General features: G+C 41.0%; 1 protein-coding gene across 4 annotated transcripts in view; it reads right to left on the bottom strand.

Annotated features, from left to right (window-relative positions):
* Positions 1–2476: 2476 nt before the first annotated feature.
* The window catches only part of EML4 (EMAP like 4), a 147012-nt gene continuing 133909 nt past the window's right edge, over positions 2477–15579 (bottom strand). For 2 of the 4 annotated variants that reach the window (XM_032410391.1, XM_032410392.1), the window contains exons 20-23: positions 8865–8952; positions 8245–8343; positions 5883–6013; positions 2478–5214 (exon numbers count right to left, since the gene is read on the bottom strand). In XM_032410391.1, the coding sequence (XP_032266282.1) occupies positions 4756–5214; positions 5883–6013; positions 8245–8343; positions 8865–8952 (777 nt within the window). In that variant the 3' untranslated portion in view covers positions 2478–4755. Of the gene's footprint in view, positions 5215–5882; positions 6014–8244; positions 8344–8864; positions 8953–15579 lie in introns of all 4 variants that reach the window. The other 2 variants (XM_032410390.1, XM_032410393.1) reach the window with 2 other exon arrangements.

Below are 15579 nucleotides of genomic sequence, written 5' to 3'. Positions count from 1 at the left end.
TCAGAGCTCAATGCTGCCTTCTCCAAGTCGAATTGCTTTGTAGCTTTTCCTTACGCTGCTCTTCGGTGCTTGCAACTCGTTTAACCTAGTTCATTCTTTGTAGTAGGAACGACTGAGTCCTCTGTGGTGCGCTAGCAGCGGGGCGCGGGGGGCAGGAGGCGCTGGCTTCCAGTCTTGGCTCAGCCACTTGCTAGTAGTGTGACCCGACTTCTCTGTTCCTCAAGTTGCCTTGTGCGTAAAATGGAGGGAATCAAATTCAGGACTGCCGGAAGAACCGAACGAGTTAGCACACGGAACGCCTGGGTTACACGAGCCGTTAGCGCTTCCTGTCGGACAGCAGTTAGATATGCGGGGGTGCCCTACTGGAGCCCCTGGGCACTCGTTTCCGCCCACCTCTTCAGGTTTTTGTCCGGGTACAGAAGGGGTACCAGGAAGTTTCTCTGCCAGATTTCTGGACTGGCCAAAACAGAAAACAAAACCCAACAGAAACGTATTCAGTTCAGGAAGCCATGGTCTCCCGAGGATGTCACTCATGGACACAGAAATCAAACAGGCTGACATTTCCAGGGGAGTCAGTGAATTTTTTTTTTTTCCCCGTTTGGGATTATTTCTCTTTATTCCTTTGCCTTCTTTTTTATTTTCTTATTTTTTTATTTTTTAACATTTTTTTTTTAAAGATTTTTATTTATTTATTTGAGAGAGAGAGAGAGTGAGAGAGAGAGCACAAGAGGGGGTAGGGTTAGAGGGAGAAGCAGACTCCCCGCCGAGCAGGGAGCCCGATGTGGGACTCGATCCCGGGACTCCGGGATCATGACCCGAGCCGAAGGCAGTCGCTTAACCAACTGAGCCACCCAGGCGCCCTCCTTTGCCTTCTTTATATTAGAGCATTAAGGATTATTGTAGGGACTTAATGAGTGTCGAGTAGAAATTCAGGTTTTCTTTGGAAAAGGTGAACCAATTAGCGCAGAACATTTAACGTGATCTGAGGTCTGAGACCCTGGGAGGAGAGCAAAAGCCGCCTCTTTACTAAGGGTTACATCTGTTTTATGGTAAAGAGGCCTGGAGACCTTTCTGTGGTCCCTTGAGGACTGCGGTCCTGGGGCCCAGGCAGAGCAGGCTTCTCCAGCAAGGCCTGGCTTCCGTGCTGGGGACAGATGTGCCGCATCACTGTGGGAAGTCTTCCCGCGTGCCGCCCCCCGCCCCCCGGAGCCAAGATGGAGATGGACACAGGCCCTCTTGTTTCCAGATTCTCTGTATTTACCCTATTTACCCTCATTTTTTCCTCTGTCCTCCCTGTTTCTAAAGCATGTGTTTCTCAGGGCACCTGGGTGGCTCAGTCAGTTAAGCGTCCCAGCTCTTGATTTCGGCTCAGGCATGATCTCAGGGTTCTGAGATCGAGCCCCGTGTTGGGTGCTGCGCTGGGCGTGAAGCCTGCTCGAGACCCTCTCTCCCCCTTTCTCCCCTCTTCACGCTCCTCAAGTCTTTCTCCTTGTAGGAGTGGCAGAAGCATGGTTACGAAGCATGACATCCAGGCATGGCCATTGCCTAAGTAAAAGGAACATGGGCCACTTGCTAAATCTCCCCATCTCCTTGCCTACTGGGTAACACTCCACCAGCACATGAAGGCCCGGGCTGCTGGAGGCGTGCTGGCCACACTGGTGCTTCTCTAGACCCAGGTCCTATCTAACTGCTCTTCAAGCCTGGTCATCTTTGTCCTAAAAACATGTTCTTAAACTCACTCCCTTCATTTCAGTTCCAGCTTTAAGCTGGAAACCCAGTTCCTTCTAGAAGTTATACCAACAGGCCGGTATGTTCAAAATCGATTTCATCATTTCCTCTTTATGGATCTCCTCTTTTTATTGAGAGGAAAAATCACATTGTTCAGGGGGTTTGTTCTGATGCCTGTCAAGCCATTTTGTCTCCCAAATTGGTAGGAGAGTAATTCCTGCCCCAGGGCAGCCTCTCCGGGGTGAGTGATAGGAGTGGCTGGGAACATAGATTCATAGTCACCAAGGATGAATAAGGTAACGATGAAAACCCCATTTCCATGCTTTTGAAACTAAGCAACGTATGGAATGCTCCCAACCTGATTTTTCAGAAAGAAAAATTTGTAGCGGCCAACTGATGGTTGTGGCACAGAGGATGTGTCCCTAGGCACCACGGGAGAGGAGGAGGAAGCCGGGGGCGCAGGGCCCTGCCCAGGGCCAGGACTTCACCGAGGCGGACGCGGGAGGCAGTGACAGGAGGCTGGCAGGCAAGTAACCAGGATCGCCAGGATGATCCACTGTTAAACATTAGACAAAGTGTAGACATGGAATAAATTAAAACGAAGCTATTCCCCTAGTAAGCGGAAGCATACATGAGACCAGAACGGGGGTATCCCCGGCAGCGGTCAGCGTAACGGCCGTGTCTTCTGATAACCGGACAGTTACGGAAACGAGCAGTATAAGCGAAGTAAGAGTCAAGACGCCTGAAACATTTTGATCGTTTTATTTTATAATCTTCAAAATTTTCTGCCATGAGACAGGAATGCATGATAGAAATGGCTCAACATCTTCACATGAAACACTTGGATTCACTTTCATTCACAAGTTTTTCTAAAAACATCTACAATTTCATAATCCCACCCACTTGCAACCATTATCACAGATTTAATTGACCATTAAACAGTAGTTGCCAGCAAGAGAGAGCTGGACCGCTTTCTGCGCATTAGTAGTGTCTTTTGAAACTACCACCCAAGAGTATCACGATTATAAATCTCATTGTACACAGCAACCCCAAAGGTGACTGGTGTCCCCAAATAAACTCCCTGCTTATCATGGAGAGCTGTATTGCCCAGGTACTTAAAGAAATGCTTTTTCTTCTAGAACTACTTGTTCATCTCAGCACATGCTGACCTGATGATTAATTACACTGCTATAAGGCAAGTATATATGCCTGATATTTATGGATGCTCTGATAATTATGTATAGAACATATTGAAAAAAGATGGGATTGCTTGGAATCTATATCTCTTCTTTTGAAGAGAACTACTTTGAGGTTTTTTTTTTGAACAACTGTAAACAAAAGGAAAGAGATATACATGGACATATACCTATACACATAGAGATATACACTGAGTATTTTCAATGTGGCGTATATCTTCCTAGATAGATACACACAGAGTGTCTACACTCACCCCTTCACACATACCCGCACCCTTACATACAGCATGTGAATGTAAATGTGAGTGTCCTTAGGAGTTCACTGCAGTTTGTATATTAATTACCAAATGATGATGAGATACCTGATTTGTATTACTCCTGAGAAGATACTAGAAGGGAATGACAGTTCTGATGCACTTTGGAATGGCACAATCACGTAAACACTTGCATACTTATACTTAAGACTTATGAACTCATTCAAAGTTTCTAAACATGATCTAACAAAAAATTCAGCAAAAATAAATCAAAACAGTTTTTTTATAATCAATGTATAAACAAATATATAGGAAATGCATATTTGTCAGTAACTATAGTAGAAACATGTACTTAAGAAAAACAGTCATCTGACAAAAAAACAAAACAAAACTATCCAATGCATAATACATGCATTGCCCAAAATAGCAGAGGACAGCCACATCAGAACTGCAAGGCTTACAGCAACTCTACCAGAGAAAAATGACCATATATAGGAAGTCTATTAAGTATGCAATTTATAAAAAATTACTGTGACTGTTATTCATACTTCTATAAAAAAGAATTTGTAATTTTCAGTCTTACCCCTCAATATAATCTATATAAAAATTATAACTAAACCAATGAATTTCAAGCACCAATTCAAACTTACTGTATTTATATTTCTCCTATTATCAAAGGAACAAATTATGAGGAAGGCTAAGCTAAAATTAGCCAAGTAATTCTTACAGTTTAGTTTTATAGGCATGCGGTTTTTCTTCTTCCATTCACTTGAATGCCAAACATTGAAAAATGTTCCGCCAGTAAAGGAATCCTTGGAGGAATCCATTATTTCTGAGTATTAATGGTTTAATATACATTAAAAGCTCTTTAACAAACCACTGCTTTCTTAGTTCTAAGATAAAATAGATCTGCACACAAGAAAGGAAGGGACTGTTCCTCACGACGACTTAGAAAAGGCAGCACCAGAGGGCAGACTAGCAAGCATGTCTGCCCATCTAGCGCTCATGTAAGGAAATGGTGTTGGGACTCAAGGCAACCCCACTGCAGGTGGCAATACTCAAGTTTTTCACTAAAAAATTTCCACCAGACATTTGGGGTGGGAGGATATCTCAGAGTGCATTTTTTCTTTTTTGGTTGTTTTTTTCTTCTGATTTTTCTGCTTCAGGGGGGAAAAAAAGGCAGTCTGAGCCAGTAGATGAGTAACAGTGTTTGTGATGCCTCTGGGTTGTTCCTGAAGAAAACCTGTTCAGATAACAAGGGGTTTATTTTAAATCCATACAACTGCTGTTTTTGTTTCCAGTATTGACATCATACCACTTACATACAAGGTAATTTCTGAGACAATGTTTCAGCCTTTCCTGCTATTAAAAGTTTGGTTAATTTTCAACAAACACCCAACTGAACCTTTAGGTCTGCCGCACTTGAGAGACTGCAGGTAAGACTACTGAAAACAGATCGTGTGGAAACCCAGATCTCCATCAAGAGTGATCTCCACCACTCCCCAGCCTGTTACCTGAACTCTATCACAAGATCACACGCAGTTGAAGGAGGAGAGAGTCGCACTGAAGTCCTGCTGTTAAGACAGGAGCGAGGGGTCTTGCTGGTCCTCGGTAAGAATGGCTTCACTCTGAGTGGATGGCTCCTCATACATAGGCTCACCGAGGTCTTCACTCCCCCCTTCACTCTGCTCCTCGATGTGGTCCTCACTGGGCTCCATAGTCTGTTCCAGGCTGTTCTCCAGAAGTGTGGGAGAACTGCTTATTCTATTTTCTTCTTCAGCTGTCTCATTTAAGGGCTGGGAAGGAGGTGGTGTGGGAGTGTCAGACTGCATGACACTTTCGATGGAAGAGATGGGGGCTTTGGTTAGAGTACCATCGGCTACAATCTCATTTTGAGGCAAAGATAACTTTTCTACAAGTTTCCACTGAATGATGCTCATGTCTTTTCCACCAGTTGAAATCAGGTGACTGTCATTATGAGTAAAACTGACATTGGTGACATGGCTGCTGTGGGCACTATACTTGTGACTGGGAGCCTGGAAGAAACAAATCAGACAGGAAAATTAAGCTCATTCTTCACATTTACATGCCTGCTTACAGCAATGGAAGCGACTAGCTAAGGGAAGTCATTCAAGTCACAGAGTCAGCAAATCTGAGGAATGGAGCTAGCAGTAATTTCCTTTTGATACCTATTTCTTTGGGAGAAACAAAACAGAGTAACTGGATATACATCCATATAGTCAGATCATATATTTCAAAAAATAACATCATAAATAATCTCTTCCGGATGTCAGTTTAGTACACTTGTCAGAGCTTAGTAACTCTTCTGCTGAGACGGCTAGGGGAGAATTTAGGCAGGCAGGACTAGGAGCTCTAGGAGCTTTGATAATGTTGATCGTATGTATAACAAAATGTTTTAGTAGGTTTAGGAGACATTTAAATACCTGCTAAAAAATTACTGATCAACAAAAATGAATAAAACAACTGTCTTCTGTAACGGTCTTCTTGACCTTAATGGCAAAGGAGTAAACAAGGAGTGCTGGCCTGGACACTTACGGGGGCACTGCCCCCCGCCCCCCTCCCCCGGGCCCCATGGCATCACAGGCAGTGAGGAGTAACTCTACACATCTCTTCTCATCATCGACACAAAAATATTCCCAGACAAAAGGCCCTACAACGCTAGTTTTTATTAAATTGATCTTACCTTTGCTTTGGAGCAGGGATACTGAAACAGATGAACTTTGCAGAAATCATCAGCAACAGCGATCACCTTCCTGTTGTGGGATCGCACCAGTGCATTGATATCGGTCCCGTCGGATCCTTCTGGCCAGACACCTTTGATATGGGAACACAGGGGTGTAGAAAAATTAGTCTAAAATATAACTGTGATGCCACATGGGTTTATTTAATTTTAGAATCTTAATTCACTTTAATCTGTGTTCAGATTTCTTAGTGGCTCAACACTTCATTCAAAGGATGAAGTTTTACCCAAAATCTAATAAAATTCAGTGAAAATAGCCTCAAGATGGAAAATTTAAAGAAACAAAAGTACTCACTAGTAACCAGCAGGTGGTGCTAACAAATAGTTTTAGCTTAATTCACCTCCGCAAATAAGCTCCTCCTTTTTAAAGTTTCTAGTTGGAGGGGAAATTGTGTTACTTGTATAGCAAGGTGCAGAAAAACAAAGCTACAGCTCTAGTTCTTCAAAGCAGACTCTGGGGAAGCTGTGTAAAATGTACACACTCTTTCCTTGCTGTTCTCTTCAAGCAGGCACTTAGAAGAAAACCTCCAAGATTCTTTCTTATCTTAATGGAAATGCATAGGCCATCCACTAGTCTACCATGCTATCCCATAGAATTTTCATAGAACTATTATTTATTTCCAGAGACATAACAAATTTAATTATTCTGAATCATTATGAAGCACTGGTGATCATGTTCAACATAATTAGCACAAAACCCTATTAAGACTAGATGGAAATTACGGAATACAGAAGGGCTGAGATGCTGGCCTCTGAGAACAAAGAAGTTTTTGGTAAATTCGCTAAAACAAGTCAAAACACTTCTTAACTGACATCTCTTAAATAAATACTACCAGCTATTGGCTACTGTTTCAGTTTCACCCAGAATAATGAAATCGTGTTTGGACGAGTCAGAGTTCGTTTTTAATTTCTTGCTAGCCCAGTACTCTCCTCCATCTCTACAGAAGTTGTGTTTAGCACAGGGACCTAGAATGGATTATTTTTCTAATGTACACAGCATAAGGAACTGTTCTGATCTGCAAACAGGCTGGAGGAGAGAACCCCCCCCCCCCAATCAGAAGGCAGAGATGTTGTTAAAGGGAAAGTACTAATATTCTGGACATTGCTTAAGGGATTGATGTCCCCCTCCTATCCAGTATTCTAATTACTGAGTAGAACATCTCTTTTTAGTTCTTTGCAGAGAAGGCTTTATTATCTTAACTTTCCATTTGTCTTGTAACTTTTTCAGAAGGATACCCCCAGATTGGGAAAAGGCTTACAAAACTGTCACAGAAAAGATTTCAAGAAATATCTAAAACATCAGATTAGGAATGATTTCCAAATTTTATCTTTAAATAATGTCTACTAAAAATGCCTTTATATTTCAACAAATGGTGCTGGGACACCTGGACATTCACATGCAAGAGAGTAAGAACTGCTGACAAGGATGTGGGGAAATGGAACCCCTCGTATGTCACTGGAGGGAATATAAATGGTGCAGCCACTTTGGAAAACATTCTGGCAGTTCTTCAAAAGGTTAAACACAAGGTTACCATTGGACTCTGGAATTCCACTCCTAGGTACATTTCAGGGGAAATGAAAACATGTCTATACAAAGACCTGCACGTGCTTGTTCACAGCAGCATTATTTATACTAGCTGAAAAGTAGAAACAACCCAAGTGTCTGTCAACTGATAATGGATAAACAAAATGTGGTATATGCATACAAGGAGCTATTACTCAGCCATAAAACAAAATGCTGATACACGCTGCAATGTGGATGATCTTGAAAACATTCTACATGAAAGTCCAGACTAAGTTATTAGAGAAAGAAAGTAGATTAGTGGCTGGTGGGTGCAGAGGGAGGGAGGGTGGGGAGCGACTGCTAATGGGTAGAAGGTTTCTTATTAGGGTGATGAAAATGTTCTCAAATTAGACAGTGGTGATGGCCACACTAGTTCTAAAACCACTGTACTGTACTCTTTAAGTAGGTGAATTATGTAGTATGCTCAATGAAGCTATTTTAAAAATGCCTTTACAAATTAAAATATTTCAGTTTTCACTTAGAGAAAAAAAATGGGAAGGCGATCTGTGCTATTATTTCAAGTGTCTTTCATATTTACTGAGGAACAAAAGTCTGCTGGATTCTGCAGAGAACTTCATACTGATCTGATCCTAACACACTTCATTTCTCTGAATCTGGCATTAATAGTGATAACACTGAAGAACACATGCAGACTCTTTTTCATTTAGAAATTTAAGCAAGTAATTATTATATATAAGAACCCCACAAGCCATCTTTTCCCATCAGGTGTCATGTTCTTACCAAAGACTTGAAAGCCTAGTACACAGGTATATGTTGTCCAATCGGTGTCCTTACAATCTGATCGATTCCTGATTAGTTTGCAGCCATTTGGAATGTCCCCTTTAAATTTAGAAACAGGAAGTATAACCATAGTGCCTGTGTATAAATGTATCTGAAAGTGTATCTTGATTCAAACTAGCCACGTTTATTTGTATTTATAATCCATACACTGAAAAATGTTAAGATACATTTAAAAAGGAAAAAACAGTGTTGCCTTTAACAGGGTTTATAAAACTACAAAATTGTTCCCCACTGAAATTGTTTTTCTTTAACAAAGCATAAATACCCATGCATTATACTCTTTCCTCTCTCCAGGAAAAGTTAAATACAAAGCCGTATTAAAGCAGCAATCTCCCTAAGTAATTTCTTAGGACTACATGTCTACATATATAATAAGTTAATTCCTTACTTTCTTGGAGAGGTGAACCACATTTGAGATTCTCATTCCTTAGCTCAGGGTAACATATGTTTTGTCAAGTCAGAGAGCCAGCATGCACTCTACACAATTCAAATTCTGCACAGCCTGTTCATTTGCGCCCCTGACAGACACTTCTCAGCTGGATGTGATCATTCATACTTACAGTACAATATCTCATAGTCTCCTGAGTTAGACATTATATACTTGTTGTCTGGGGACCAGTCAAGGTGTGTGATATAGCTGGAATGTCCCTAGGGAATAACAGATCAACTATTAGAAAGCATTTAGCGCTTTGAATAATAAACAGTTTAGTAGCCAACAGGTTTTCTGAGTAGAGCCATTCATCTGGAATTCCTAATGTATACAGTGGAGCATCATAGCCTCTAGAACGGACCAGGGTTCACAGCAGGTCTTTAGTTCTTTTTCACCCTATCTTGTTGGGAACTGAAGATGCAGGTATGCAAAGATGCCACGTGATACATGAAGAGTTCTAGTAGAACTCTGGAATGGGGGCGCCTGGGTGGCTCAGTCGGTCAAGCGTCCAACTCTTGATTTTGGCCCAGGTCATGATCTCAGTCGTGGGATCGAGCCCTACGTCGGGCTCTGCGCTCAGGGTGGTCTGTTCCTCCCCCATGCTCTCGCGTTCTAGCTCTAAAATAAATAAATAAAATCTTAAAAAAACAAAAACAAAACAATAACTCTGGAATGAAAGAGATCTCACCACAGTGGAAACATTAAGCACCTGGAACTTGGGAGTATCCTGCTGGCCTCTCCACCTAGACAGCAGCAACAAGCACCTATTACCTGTGTCAGACTTCCAAGAAAGAGGAGTCTTGTAGACTTGTGCCTTAAAGGACACTTCACAGATCACCTTCCCTCGGGTCTTCTTCCAAGTCACTGGTGTCCCCTTTAGAAGGACTTAAGTTTTTGAGAATGAAGTAAAGGGTTCTAGGTTGGTCACAGAGAGTACAGTTTTCCTGGGCTGCTTCTTAGCATCCATGGTACACCCCAGAGGCTGGGGAAGATGGTGCAGATACATGGGCATGTGGAGGTCTCCTAGGAAAACTCTTATCTCCAAAGAATATTTCTGGGGAAAAGTCACCCAACATGTACTCCTTCAGAACAGCTGGATCCAATATGACCACCTGACTCATTAAAACATTCCTGAAACAGGAGACAAGATCTTATTCTGCTCTAGTTTCTACTAACACTGTGGGAATTAAGACAAAAAAACTACTAAATGCTGTATTTTGTTGCCTGTGTAAGCATTTGATGATTTCTAAGCTAAATCACGCACAGGTCTTAATGGTGGCACAATGAGACTCAAAAGCACTTTTATCTCCTACAGTCTGTTGTAAAGCATATTTAATTTCTATTGTACTTTTTGAATCACTAGCTTTCTGCACACATTTTTTTAATTAAAAAATTCAAAGTACCTTAGGTGCAGTTTCTAATGATTCACACAAAGTACTCTAATTACTCTATTACCTTCTGAAAGTCTAACGACACCTCTCTGGAGCTATGATCTCCCCCACAGTGCTGTATGGCAAATATATTTATACATTTAAATAAATTTAAATGCTGTGAATTTGAGAACTGTGAAGCTCCTGAAATCACCAGAGATTAGGAGGTGTACTGGAAAACAGGTTGGGAATCACTTGCTAGGCACAATGGAGACCTACCAGCTTCACAAGAATTCAAGTTTCAAAGGCATAAAGACACATTTGGTTACTGGATATTTTCTGAATCTGGAAGGAGGATAAGGTTCACAGAAATCCTTTTCATGGTACACACGAATCTGATGATGCCTGGCTCTGGTGTTAGAAGCCATGCCTCTCAGATAAGAAAACTGCTGGCTGCATGCATGAAGGATTTTACCAGATTCATCAGGCAAAGTGCAGTCCTCCAAGAAGCATTCACACTAATGTAGAAATATTTAAAAATATCATCTGGGACTGTGAAAAGGCTTTAATAACATTATTTAAAAGAGCATCAAAAGCATTATATGTATACATAATCATGTAGTTCCATCTGTATTGGACACAGAACATATTTAGAAGGTAAATCAGTATAAAGTATTCTCAAAAAAGACTCCTGAATAGCAAAAGTACCCAATATAGAAAAGACCTTGGGGAAGTTACCAATTCATACTGGAAAAACAAAGTATTTTTTCCCCTGGTATGGATTCCAATAAATAAGCAAAAGATTAAATGTAACTATTTGGGGTCTATAATGTTACCTTCCCAGACACCACCCTGGAGTTTCTTTTTTTAAAAATTTATTTATTTGCGAGAGAGAGCAGAAGCAGGGGAGAAGCAAGTTCCCCGCTGAGCAGGGAGCCTGACGTGGGACTTGATCCTAGGACACTTAACCGACTGAGCCATTCAGGCGCCACCCCCCCACCCCAATCACGTTTCTGATGTACTTTTGCTGGTTCAAGGGAAAGCTGTTCTTTAAAAAACAAAAAACAAAAAAACCCCCCCAAACATGTATGTATATTTATGTGTGTGTATATATAAATGTGTATGTGTATATATATGTATATATGCGTGTGTGTGTGTGTGTGTATATATATATATTGATATAGTTATCAATCCTCAACTCACACTCAAGGATATTTCAGATAGCCAACTGGCAGTCTTCAAATTCTTTTTAGCTATAAAATCTTTCTTACATATTAAATCTTACAAGAGAAGCCCAATATGCAAAGCAAAGAAAATCATATCCAGCCCAGCCCAGCCCCACCTTAGGGCTTTGCAGGAGACAAGTTAAAAAGAGCTCCTGAATCCAAAGCCTAAACTTTTCTATAGCAGCAGTTATAATATCAAACTGCTTAGGGGCACCTGGGGGCCTCAGTCACACGTCTGACTCTTGGTTTCAGCTCAGGTCATGATCTCAGAGTTACGTGATCAGGCTCTGCTCTACGCTCAGCATGGAGTCCCCTTGAGATTCTCTCTCCCTCTGCCCCTCCCCCCACTGACTGCACACACATGCACTCACACTCTCTCAAAAAGAAAGAAATCAAACTGCTTACACACTCAATACAGGATACAACCATGAACCCCTGAATCCTACAGTTTGATCAAGCCACTTTTTCTAATATGTACCGAACACTAAGAAGATGGATGTTTTCACGGGAAGTAAAAGAAAGAAAAAAGGTTATTCTAAATTTTATGGTCTAATTAAGAGGCAGAAAATGCCACAGATCTGGTAAAGTAGGTTTGGGGTGTGTGCAGGAGGGAATGCGGAGAGCACAGGGGCAGCTGAAGACAGTGTGCTCCCAGGGGCAAACGTGGGAAGTGAGAGGGCAGACAGGTCACAGAAGAGAAAATGAAAGGTTGCCACAGACAAACAAACAGTATAGAGGGATGACTCCATTCTCTCTTCCTCTCCATCCCTCACCCCGCCCAGAGAAGTCAGGCTTAGTAGGAGCCGATAACTTTTTTTTTTTTTTTAAAGATTTTATTTATTTATTTGACAGAGAGAGAGAGACAGCGAGAGAGGGAACACAAGCAGGGGGAGTGGGAGACGGAGAAGCAGGCTTCCCGCAGAGCGGGGAGCCCGATGCGGGGCTCGATCCCAGGACCCTGGGATCATGACCTGAGCCCAAGGCAGACGCTTAACAACTGAGCCACCCAGGCGCCCCAGGAGCACATAACTTCTTGGAAGATCACTGGGGTTCCTTCAAAGAGAAGATCTGGGACCAGCCATGTGTAGTAAACAAACTTGAGGTGTTTGAGGTTGCTACATAATAGCAAGCAAATTCAATGAATGGAAGAGCAAGTTTTGTGTGTTTATGGAAACTGCAGTGGAAGTTCCCCAGGGACCTCTTGAGAGTTAAACTTTACAATCAACATAGAATAAGTCAAAGCAGAAAAAGGCCAAGAAGTAAGAGTCATCATAAGTCCAAGGCCAGCAAGGATAGAGTACAACCTGACTGCATGTATGAATCTGTCCCAAGAAAGTGTTATTCAGGTAGGTGGTCAGCAATGAGTCACAGAGGCAAACGTGGACAGCACCCATAATGTCTAAGACAGAGGGACCTGAACCAAGACCACTTCCAGTGGCAGCTATTGACTTACTGGGGATGTACGTGCTACGTTTGCTCACCTCCTGATTATACTCTGGTTTCACATGCATATTTTTGCCAGAAGGGAAGTACTGGCTGCAAGATGAGCATGTCCTGTCCCCTTGGCATTTATATACCTTATTTTAAATGAATAAACTTGCATTCGGATTCTGAGTTGGTTTCCTGAGGCTTGTTTATAGACAGAAAACCTGATTGGCCAGAAGAAACTAGGATTCAGTCCCTTACCAGTTTACAGCTTTTAGAAATTGGTATTTTATTTATTTATTTATTTTTTAAAAAGATCTTATTTATTTATTTGACAGACAGCAAGAGAGGGAACACAAGCAGGGGGAGTGGGAGAGGGAGAAGCAGGCCTCCCGCTGAGCAGGGAGCCCGATGCGGGGCTCGATCCCAGGACCCTGGGCCGAAGGCAGACGCTTAACGACTGAGCCATTCAGGTGCTCCAGAAATTGGTATTTTATAAAACAGCTTTGGAGAACTTGCATAATGTAAGTCCATTTCTCTAAAATGGATCTTGTTTGTTTCTTAGCTTCTGACTGTGAGCAAGGCCTTGGCCTGTAACAACCCTCTCAAGCTTGCCACGCCCCTCTCCCAGGAAGTACTCGTTTATGTTCTCGGGTACCAGTCATCTTCTCAACTGACATTTGCACATAAAATGATGCCACGAAGAGGGACAGGCTCCAACTGCTTGGTTAATTTATTAAAGGGACATTCTCTAAAGTTCTAAATAGCTTCTGCAGCTATGGTGGTTACTTAAATGTTGACTAGTACTAGGAAAATATTGGAAATAAAATAGAAAACAGCATTTGTATTTGCAACTCTGAGAGTAGTTCCTAACCTTCACAACAATCCTATATAGTAGGAACTGTTATAATGTCCAATTTTAAGATAATAAAATTAAGACTCAAGTAAGTTAATTACTTGCCTAAAGTCTCAATCTAGTAAGCGGCAAAACCAGCATTAGCTCTGTTCTGTCTGTCCTATACCTATACCCTAGCAGACAACAGATAAAAGCAGTTAACATGAAACTCTAAGACCAGCTGGTGGAAGCAGACAGCAAGGAGAAGTGAGAGCTGGAAGCAAAGCACAGAACATTAGATAATTAGAAAAGCAGACTAGCTGAGCCTTTCATTACAGCCTCAAGCAGTACTATCAACTTTTAACAGTTCCTAAGGATATCTCAAAATAATACTTTCAAATGCTTTAGAGATAAAAGCTGCCTAATTGGAGAAGGCCAAGTCTTATGCAATTGATAAGCCTGCCATTTCTCAACACTTCCAAGGTCATTCTCATTATCCAATGTCATATACTGCTGTTTCCTTTCTGGATCAGTTGTACTGTAAGAGCATAGGACAATGAGACAGATACTGAAAAATCTGAGGCATTAATATTACACTGGAGAGTCTGCTCTACTAAGAGAAGAGGGTTCAGGCCCTGGATCTGCCACCAAGTCAAGATGTGACCAAGGACAAGTCTTTTGTCTGAAAGTCAGTCTCTACATCAGTGAAATAAGAGCTGAGCCAAGTGTGTGCTACAGGGCTACCTGTAAAATTTTATATGATTCCACAAGATTAAATTTTAACTGATATACTCTGTTTATTAAGACATGAACTTTTAAAAGATTGAGGTAGAAAATTAAGAGAAACTTAATTTTTCTTAATTAAGGTTAAGGAGCCTGGTAGGGTAAACTTTAGTAACCTGAAAATTCCTTTCAGTGGAACATTTCGTTTGCTCATGTGGTTATAATGAGGCATTACTGTACTATTTCATATAACAAATATTATGATAATAAGCTGATTAAAAGAGATTTCAATAAATTAATGGTTAATGATTCATAATTATTATCAAGGCAAAAAGATTATTTTGGATAAATTCTGAAACTTTGATGTTGCTTGTAGATCAGTTTATAGGCTGGTTTTAGCCTATGGTACAAAATAATGTGTGTGCACACACACATGTATACACACAAAGTAAATAAACAAGTCTCTTCTTTGAATAGTAGTAAATGGCCTGGATTTTGCTTATGTATAGGCTTCTAAAAACGAAATTCTTTTATTTATCCCCTAAAACTATTTTGTGATCTGTGCTGCCACTAACCACTAATTCATCAAGTAATTTTCTAATCCTTTCCTAACATACACACCAAGCTACCTCATTTTCTATAAAAATAGTTAACACATATTGAGTACCTATTATTTGCCAAGCACTATTCAAAGTATTTTATATGCATTAATTTATTTTAATCCAGTGAAGCAGAAACAGCTGTTATCCTCATTTTATAGATGAGAAAACTGAAACAGAGATTTTAAGTAACTTGCCCAAGGTCACACTAGCTTGTAAGTGGTGAAATAAGAACTCAAATCCAGGTGGTCGAATCCCAAGTCAGTGCTCTTAACCACTATGCTGTATTGCCTGCCTTTCTTGTCCTGCCCTTAGCTCAAATATATACTTTTTGAGGATAAGGAATAAATCTTACATATATTCCTGGTGTCTAGAACATTTCTCAAGTTAGCAGAATCCCTGCCATAAGGTAAGTACTCAGTATGTCTACAGAATTGAATCAAGTCTACCTTAAAATGATAACAAAGTCGATCAGAATAAATTAAAGGAAATATGCTTCTGTTAACTCTCTTTATGCAGACAGATCTCCATATAAATTACTTTACTTTTAATGGTGAAAGAGGTGATACAGGAAATTGCAGGGTGTTGGGGATGGACAGGAATGTGGGACACTGGGATTAAAAGTGAGATACCCTTTCATTTCTGACTCACTCCATTTTCAAAAAGT

The sequence above is a fragment of the Phoca vitulina genome, unplaced genomic scaffold, assembly GCF_004348235.1.
Source record: "Phoca vitulina isolate PV1807 unplaced genomic scaffold, GSC_HSeal_1.0 scaffold12, whole genome shotgun sequence".
NCBI classification, from domain to species: Eukaryota; Metazoa; Chordata; class Mammalia; order Carnivora; family Phocidae; genus Phoca; species Phoca vitulina.
The sequence above is the reverse complement of the archived record's forward strand: the minus strand, read 5'-3'. Positions and strand labels throughout refer to the sequence as shown.